Here is a 7,591-nt window from a genome sequence, read left to right as displayed (position 1 = left end):
CAATGACATTTTGGCTGTTGTCTTGAAGGGCTGCTTTTCAAGCACATAAATACAACTTCCTATCAGTTCATTAACTTAGAGGTAGCCGTTAACTGCACCTACTCGTCATCCCAAAGGTAGTATTAAGTTTACATTTACAGTAATTCGGGATACCTAGTACATTCACGTCAGAAGAACAGTCAGGCTGGGTGAAAGTAAGCAGTGGAAAAGATATGGAAAGAAGTTCAAAGATGACCTGGTGAGCAATATACGACAAACATTGACGATAACTTTGGGACCCAAAGAAATTAATAAATCACACTCAAGAATGCCAACTCCCACAGAAAAAAAACAGTTTGGTTTTGGATTGGCACTTGTATGCATTATGATATTAATTAGCACCAATATTGATGGCTCCAATGACGTTTCCCATTGTGAGGACCAAAAAAAAGGCAATTTGGTAAATTAGAGCAATCTTTCAAACATTATCAAACTTGTTCTTAAGCTTTCCGATGCTAAGCTCAAGTAATGAAAGCTGCAAGGACAGTATTAGTCTACGGACAAATGTGAAGTGCAACAAGCAAAGACATTCACGTAAAGTTTATGCACAACTCCTTGGTTGCACATACCTTACAGATGTATGCCTTAAGAAACGTAACAGACACCAGAGAGAAAAGCCAGTATTGAAGAGTTCTGCTCCATTTTAAACCTCTGGTTGACCAAGAGAATATTTTTGGGAAAATAGAAAAGGCAGCCTGTCCCTCACAATCTAGTTGAAAATAAATATGAGACTCTCCTTCATGATTTATCTACAGGTGGGTTACCAAAATGATTAAAAAAAACAATATCACACACGTCCATCATCAAAACAAAGCTTAATACTGAACTGCAAAATATGGCAGTTTCCTCTAAAACAAAAAACATGTATGTCTAAACTTCTATTTAAACTCTACATTAACATATTTACAGTATTTTAAAAGATACAGCAGATGCAAAATATGTTCACACAGTAAAAAGGAAGTCTTCAAAACTCAGTGCAATTATTGTTGGGTATGAATTGCAGCTCTTACAAAAAGATTGTATGCATGTGTCAAGGAGCAAGATAACACCATATAAAAGGTCAGAAAAGTACTGTGTATAAATCAGGAAAAGTCATACAGCTGCAATAGCTAGTATGACATTTATATTACAGGGGGAAGAGATTATAAATATATGTATGCATGTATATATATGTATATAAACGAAAGCATGTCATTGCTTATAGTGATAGATGGTTTATGTAGAGAGCATACATGAATATTAATGTACAATTCTTTGTCTAGTGTAAGGAGGAGATACTTTGTTATGCACAACAGATGATGGCGTTCTTCTGCTGCTTCAAAAGCTTTTAGGGCCGTGAAACTAAACAAGTAACTGAATTCTTACAATGAAGAATTTACATATTGTAATTGAAACTGCAGTTTGCAAACTACAGTGTATATAATGTCAACTTTCACAAAAGAGCGCTATCTTTTCCGAACATTTCTGCAGACACTGGGAAGAACCCAAATGTCATCTATCATCACTCAAACAATATCGATACTCTACACTGAAATACGCAGCATAACAGAAAAAACTTATCTGAAGAGAGATTTCTTTTTTTTTTTTTACTTTCTCCAAGCACACATTTGTTTGAATATTCCATTGTAGATTTTGTTTTTTCTAACAATTCAACAATCCAGCAAAGCCTTAAAAGTCCTGGGTTTTTAAACACGTAAAGTACAAGCAGAGCCTGCTACTGTTATTACAAAATAGTTTTGTTATTTTGTGTGATAATAAACACATCCGTTCTAGCATTCACAATAAGAGTGCCAGCAGCAATAGCAACCTGTTTGATTTACAACATTTAAAAAGCTATTATTGAAATTAGACAGACATTCAACCAAAAAGTCTAGATATCCAGTTCTCAAATTGGTATAATCATGGAGCTTTATTGAAACATTCCAATCAATGTTTAATCATTGCTTGGAACCATATTTGACCTATTTTTTGTAATTCAGAAATTTTCCTTCTTATGGTACAATAGTTCTGTGTGATCAGTAGTAAAGTAGGGTCTTGTTATTGGATGAACTCATGCAATGCACATGTATAACTTTGGTTTTCAATGGGTGAAAGAAGTTTCCCTTTGAATGTCAATTGTTACTTCTCCATACACGAAAAACAGCTCAGAATAATGTATCCCTTGCTTTATGACTTGAATTATTAAGCAGATACATTACTTGACATGAGCAAAAGCATATAAAAAGAATATGAATAAAGTAAATCCTGATGTGGAATAACAAGCGAGAGTCCCACTACAGAGCAACAACTATTGTTGCACTGAAGCAGTGAAGGCAGGGTATGTGCTGTACAGTCTTAAATATAAATGAAAAAGCAGTGTGACCTGCAAACTACAAAGTCCTGCAACAAATTTAGACTAACAGATGTGATAAATAAACTGAGAGAAACACAAACGTTTCAATAAAATATAAAGTTCCACCCTAATCTTTTCATATTATTATTATTAATGATGCCACTATTAGTGCAATGGGTATATGGTTATAGCTTTCACACAGGTGGAACGTAAATGCCATTATGTAAATAAAATAGTTTGTTTAGACTTGGAAAGGACGTATATGCATCTAAAATAAATATATCTGAAGTCACTAACACAAATATGTCCACTTTTTTCATGTCACGAGGCCTGTGTAAGTAAACAGTTTTTAGTAAAACTGCCATTAATTAATTGAAGCAGTATCTGGCCAACTACAAGATTATGTCTCAAATCACCAGATTCATCCTACACTAAATGAATAGAATATCTATTTCATGGAGTTGCATTGTTTAATTACACTTATGAATGCTAGGGTGCCTACTAGCATAATAACTCAAGATTTAGCAAACCCTAACAAGGGATAATGTAATGCCAAGAAATCCTCTATCCATGAATGTGTGTAAATATTTAGTTGCATAAACATATATTGATTTCACACACACACACATACCTACACAAAACGCTTTATCTCTATATGTACTTCTGCCATATTGACGAGAAAAAAATAATTGTGAGCTAAATCTGACCACTACATTATTTTGTACAATTTGGAACAATATGCACTAGGAGACCGTGTAACAATATTTTATGCCACTATGCACGATTGCTTAAGAAGTGAAATAAATGCCACAATGCATTGCCTGCTGGAACATACATTTTACATAAGACATCTAAGATCCAACAATGCATAAACCCAGCTGTCAAAATGAACACTTTTAGGGTGACAAGTTATTGGGTGTCAGCAAAAAAAGATCATAGATCTTACAATATATCGACAAAGGAGTGTATTTCTGGCCTACATACTCAACTTAACTTGTGCACTCCAGAAAATTTAAAATATACTCCATACCAAGAATAACCTAATGAAAGCATAAAGGAGAACACATTCCTATTCCATTTATGGAACAACTGACAGCAAGTCTGCAAAAAAAACTTGAGCTGCTCTGGTTTGTACTGCGATATTATACTTGTTCCTTCATTTGGAAAGAGGAATCATGGTTTACCTTAGAAATTTGCGTGTGAACGTCTTCCAAATAGTACCTGGTCTCAACAGTCAGAACTAACAATTGGTGCCATAATGCAAGCGAACTGAAAGTCATTACAGGAGCGCAACACGGTAATGATGCTACACAGATATCGCTTAACTATCTGATCAAAGCCACTTGCATATTTCAGAATTTAAACATTAGGGTCCGCTTGACGCATTTTTGCTGTAAGAAGTCAAATATATGCTTGATATGTTATTAGAATTATGATGCATACTCCTTTAGTAAATATAATAAATATAATCTAATCTCACATTAATACTGTGAAACAATGGCTACATTATTTTAAACAGTGAAAAAAAGATTGTACTGTATTTATTACCATAGACCCGTATTGTTTAAAAACTTTGGAAAGAAATTAATAGTCCAAGAAGACTATTTTTATATTTAGTTTTCAGGTTTCCCCCAATCTTTCATTTCACAACAATCTTTTAAAAATGGCACAAAATTAGTTACATTTTTGCCAACTTACACTACACTTAGGTTTAAAAACAAGTATTGGTTTTCTCTGCAGTTATATCATAGATTGTTCTATGAACTACTGCACTGAAAGCAGCAAAATGAAAAACAACATAGATTAAGAAGCAAACCTGCCCTTTGACACACAAAGTCCATAAAACACAAGACAAACATTTTAGAAGAAATTCGCATTGCCCTAACAAATTTTTCAAGACAAGTTCCAGACTTTCAAGGCTTTAACATCCAAGCTAGTGTTTTGATTTAGTAAAACGCTCACTCTGAAAAAATGATTAGCTTCATTTTCGCCAACTTGTTATTAGTATGTGTCCAATTTGTACTAATGGAAAACAATTATTTGATCAGCGATACACAAATAGATCGATATTTTTGCTTTTTACCCTGAGAGCCACAGCATTCAATTACAACGTCCGAAATCTTTCTTTTTAACATTTCGTAGGAGCAGCTTTGAGTTTGGCAAACCTCTTTAATAAACAGACAAAAATAAAACTCTTGAAGGTTCTTTGTGTGTATACATGTGTGTGTGTGCGTGTAAACGTTCTCACAAACGCAGGACTGCAGCTCAAATAAGTCTGAAATTCTGGACGGAAGGCTTTTCTTCAGAATGAGCAGGAACTGAGCAGATGGATGAATGACACTTTTGCTGGCTGTCACTGGCGTTTGAACAACTGTTGGTCTAAGTGCAGCTGGTCTGGCGTGAATCCACCTCCTGTACTACAGGAACTGCTGAACATTAAAACATGTCAAGCAAAGTACATGGTGCGCAGTGTGTCCTGGTGAACTTGAACTGCTTTTGCAAGTGCTTGGTGATCTCTGCCATTACTCTGGCCAGATGTGTGGCTGCCTTCAGCACTGATAAAAGAAGAGAAAATGTTTAAGAGATTTTGAAATCGAATCCGGTAGCTTCATAAATTAGAGTGCTATAAAATCAAGCATTATAAACATTAACAGTTTATTAGGTAATGCTTACTGGCACTGCAGATTAGAAATAAAGAATAATATACTTACCTTCTATTACACTGTTTTTGCTGGATACTTTAACCTCAGATTCCTCATATTTAGAATACAGCCAGACTGGATTCGGAAAACTTCAACAGCTAGTGGCATCACGCAGCTCTTCATTAGCTTCAAAGCACTCCGGAAGTGATGGAGCAGAGTTTCACATAAGCACCTCACCTGCGCTCTGACAGTTTCTTGCCACCTTATCTTTCTGCTCCTTCAGATGCCGAATGTAGAACTGTTGGTGACCGTGTGCCGATCTCTTAACTTAGGACCTTTTCAGATGTTAAAGAGCCACTCCTAGAACAGGGAGGTGGTAGGGCAGTGAAGGATCTGAAGTATCGACCAGAATGAATGTTATTAAAGGCAACTTGTTCTTCTGACACATACTTCTAACAGCGGATTCCTTACCTTTAGAACAGATACCAAACCAGCACCTTCTAAAGCTGTAGGGTCTGGGGATTGGTCTCAGAACAAAATGTCCTGCAGGACCCAGTGAGCGAAGTGACCTTTTCATCAGACCTGGTAGTCAAGGCAATACTGCTTCCTAAACATACGTACAGACACACATAATGCAGCCTGACAGATATCAAGAATATACCCTCGTGCCAATGCCATTGTAGTGGCCTCGGCCCTGGTGGAATGGGCTCTTAAGTCCTCGGTGGCTGCTTTTAGCAAAGTGTGCAGCAGATCTTAATGCAGATAACTATCCAACTTGACAGAGTCCTCTTTTGCACCACCCATAGATTTTTTGCACCAAGGAAGCCAACAAAGAGAATAGTCTAGGTGAAAACCTTTTTTTCGGGCATTGTAAAAGCTCGACTCCTCTTTGGATCAAGATAATGGAGCATCTTCTCCTCTATGGAGGGATGAGGCAGAGAGAAAAATCCATGCAAGGTGATGGACTGACCCAACATGTAAGGGTGACACAACCTTAGGACGGAAATTGACCTGGTCATCAACCCCAACTTGTCCAGAAAGAAGGTAGAGTAGGTTGATTGTACTGACAGCATATGCAGCTCACTCATGCTGTGTTGATGCGATGTTAATAAGGAAGATTATTTTCAGAATCAAGAGCTTTAAGGAGCAGCTGTGCATAGGCTTGAAGGGCGGGTAATGTCAAGACAAGATTAAGGTCCTACCGGGACATCACAAATGGTTTAGGAGGAAACATATGTTACATTTCTTTAATGAAACGTATCACAATTGATGACTTAAACATGGCTGGTTGGTCCATTCACCAGAGAAAAGCGCCTATAGGTCACTGTGCCCACTGCAAGGCATTCCTGACCCACAAAAGGAACATCAGAAGGTTTGGCTTGTAAGGGGTCACTGTCTCTGGCACCACACCAGGTAATACAGGTTTCCCAGCACTCAGTGTAGATGGACTTCAGGGAAGGGCGTCTGGCAGCAATGATACTTCCCACCACCTCGTTGCACACTTCAAACACATTTAACTGCTGTCATGCAATCTCCATGCGAGGTGGTGTAAGTTGTGGAGAATTTAAGGCAGGACCTTGCCATGCAGCTAAGATAAGAGGCCCTACCAAAACGGAAGCCAGACTGGAGTACAGAAAGCTCAGGGACTGAAGTTCTGGGGACCACTCTCTCCTGGCCGAGTGTGTGGCAATCATGATGACTTGGCCCCAGTCTTTCCTGATTATCTTCAGAGCCCGAGGCAGGAGACGCATCTGTCTGAAGGAGTTCAAACGTCCTAGCACCATTCAAGCAGGAATACATATTCAAACAAAGCACATTGGAGAACATTTTCTGTCACTGCATGTTCCAGAAAGTGGTGAATAGATCGAGCCAAGGCTCTCCCAAGTGTTCAAAGATGTGATGCACCATCTTGGGACAACTGACTCCAACTCAGTCCATTTGCAATGGCACTGAGGGTCCAAGAAGGTGGCAACCAGAAAGATGTTCTGTTGTTCTAGCTACCTCTAGAGAGACTGAACCTCCGGGAACTGGGCACACGTCCCCACTCCGCCATGCTTCTAGCAGCACAATACAATAGTAGCGTCTGTGGGAACCTGCACCAGTTTTCCTTTGAAGGCTACCAAGAAAGCTTTGAGGGCTAAGCGAAATGTAGAGTGCTGCAGCAAGCGTATGTGGAGCCAGATCTCTGCCAGACACAAAATGCCTCCTATCTTGGCTAGGTGACTCCCCTACCACAACCAAACAGCGACGCGTCTGTCACAACTGTGAGCTCTGGTTGGGAAGGGGAGAATGGCCTAACACAGTTTGGATCAGTATCTCACAGCCAACACTGCAGATCGAATAGTTTCTTACCTGTTGGTGTAGTTTTGCAGCTTGAAGATCTTTCTGGATTCACTATGCTGTGCATTATTCCGCGATCTTGTGGTTGGGTCCGGATTCGTAGTCTTTTCTTTGTTTTTTTTTTTTTGTTGCCCAGGTGGGCGGAGACGACCCACCATTTGGTGCACCTCCCGTGACGTCGTCGTGCTTCCTGCGGAAGTCCCACCTTTGGGGCGCCATCTTCGGGTTCTTTTTTCCT

At 38.7% G+C, this 7,591-nt stretch overlaps 1 protein-coding gene across 4 annotated transcripts in view; it reads right to left on the bottom strand.

Annotated features, from left to right (window-relative positions):
• Positions 1-1,610: 1,610 nt before the first annotated feature.
• Positions 1,611-7,591, bottom strand: part of AGO2 (argonaute RISC catalytic component 2) — a 524,350-nt gene continuing 518,369 nt past the window's right edge. For all 4 annotated transcript variants that reach the window (XM_085604853.1, XM_085604855.1, XM_085604857.1 and 1 more), the window contains exon 19: positions 1,611-4,926. In XM_085604853.1, coding sequence (XP_085460979.1) covers positions 4,818-4,926 — 109 coding nt within the window. In that variant the 3' untranslated portion in view covers positions 1,611-4,817. The remainder of the gene's footprint in view (positions 4,927-7,591) is intronic.

This window comes from Triturus cristatus, chromosome 5_1 (assembly GCF_964204655.1).
Source record: "Triturus cristatus chromosome 5_1, aTriCri1.1, whole genome shotgun sequence".
Taxonomy (NCBI): domain Eukaryota; kingdom Metazoa; phylum Chordata; class Amphibia; order Caudata; family Salamandridae; genus Triturus; species Triturus cristatus.
The sequence above is the reverse complement of the archived record's forward strand: the minus strand, read 5'-3'. Positions and strand labels throughout refer to the sequence as shown.